This window comes from Telopea speciosissima, chromosome 11 (genome assembly GCF_018873765.1).
Source record: "Telopea speciosissima isolate NSW1024214 ecotype Mountain lineage chromosome 11, Tspe_v1, whole genome shotgun sequence".
Lineage (NCBI taxonomy): Eukaryota > Viridiplantae > Streptophyta > Magnoliopsida > Proteales > Proteaceae > Telopea > Telopea speciosissima.
The window spans coordinates 39,987,090-39,988,288 of record NC_057926.1 but is presented as its reverse complement, the minus strand read 5'-3'; the positions used below and the strand labels follow the sequence as shown (position 1 = coordinate 39,988,288).

At 44.3% G+C, this 1,199-nt stretch overlaps 1 protein-coding gene across 1 annotated transcript; it reads right to left on the bottom strand.

Annotated features, from left to right (window-relative positions):
- Positions 1-498: 498 nt before the first annotated feature.
- On the bottom strand, positions 499-951 carry LOC122645092 (protein NEGATIVE REGULATOR OF RESISTANCE). Its single transcript, XM_043838437.1, has one exon. It carries the CDS (start codon positions 949-951, stop codon positions 499-501), a length of 453 nt encoding a protein of 150 aa, XP_043694372.1.
- Positions 952-1,199: the final 248 nt, after the last annotated feature.

The following is a 1,199-nucleotide window of genomic DNA, read 5'->3' as shown; positions in this document are numbered from 1 at the left end:
GGACTGAGATCGGGCTCCACCAATAACAATTCCTACATGATCTTCGAATTTTTCTTAGATCAACTTTTTTTTTGGGGGGGGCGGAAAAGGGGGGGGGGGGAAGGGGGGTGAACCCGGAATACAAGAAGAAAGATCTACACAAAGAACCCCCTTTGGGAGCTAGGAGAGAGACAGAACCGGCTCCAAACCAAAAAGATCCAAAAACAAGATGAATGGAGCCGAATTTCAAGACCCCAAGCATTTACTTTCTAATTTTTCTAATTGAAAAATCAAAGTTTTACTACTACAAGTATAATTGCAGAGTTAAGAGAGGGCATGCACCAGTCTCCCGATCCCTAAAACCATGATCGGAATATTAAAAAAGGGGGGAGGGGGGCGGAATAAGGTAAATATATAAGAATCTAACCAAATACGACCAAGGATTGAAAGCTTTAAAGATCTATTTTGTAATTCAAATTAACTAAAAAAAATTAATAAAGAAGCTACAATATTGGTTCCTCAGATCATCTCCGGCCCCGGTTCTGGTTCAACGTTGAGATCCAGAGACACAGAAACCACGTGACTCTCCTCCTCCACTGCTTCACCATCTATCTTCTTCGTTTTCTTTCCCTTAACGTTAACATCCATTACTTCCTCAAAATCCTCCCACCGGAACGATGGAGTCCAACTCCCTCCTTTCTTCTTCGCTGTTTCCTCTCCTTCACTCCCTTTTCTCTTCCCACCAAAATACCTAACCACTTCATGTACTCTTCTAATTATCGTATAAAACTCCTCCACCTCCTCCTCCGTCGCCGTCTCCGTCTCGGCCTCCGTCTCCACCTCAGTTGCCACCTGCTCCTCCGCTCTCAGATCTCCTTCATGATCTTCCTTTACTTTCGTTCTCCTTCCATCGACTTCTCCGTAATCCGAACGTTTCCTCTTCTCCATTTCCATCTCCATCTCCATCTCCATCTCTCTCCTAAGAATGCGTGTTGGAATTTGGGAACTAACGAGGTTACCATGATATTCTCATATATATAATATACACTTTAGACTAGGCTGGATGGGTTTCGCCGCTGCGTGATGGTGATGACGTCATCCAAACAAATCTTGATGATGTCATCTACTGACGTTACACTCTGCCACTCTGGTCGATTGCGGTCACTGTGATTGCATCGTGGATGTTTCGTGTTGACTGACGAAGAGAACGGCGAATTCGT

What these genes read in the sequence shown, in the direction of transcription:
- LOC122645092 (XM_043838437.1), bottom strand. Translation starts at nt 951, where the DNA reads ATGGAGATGGAGATGGAGATGGAAATGGAGAAGAGGAAACGTTCGGAT.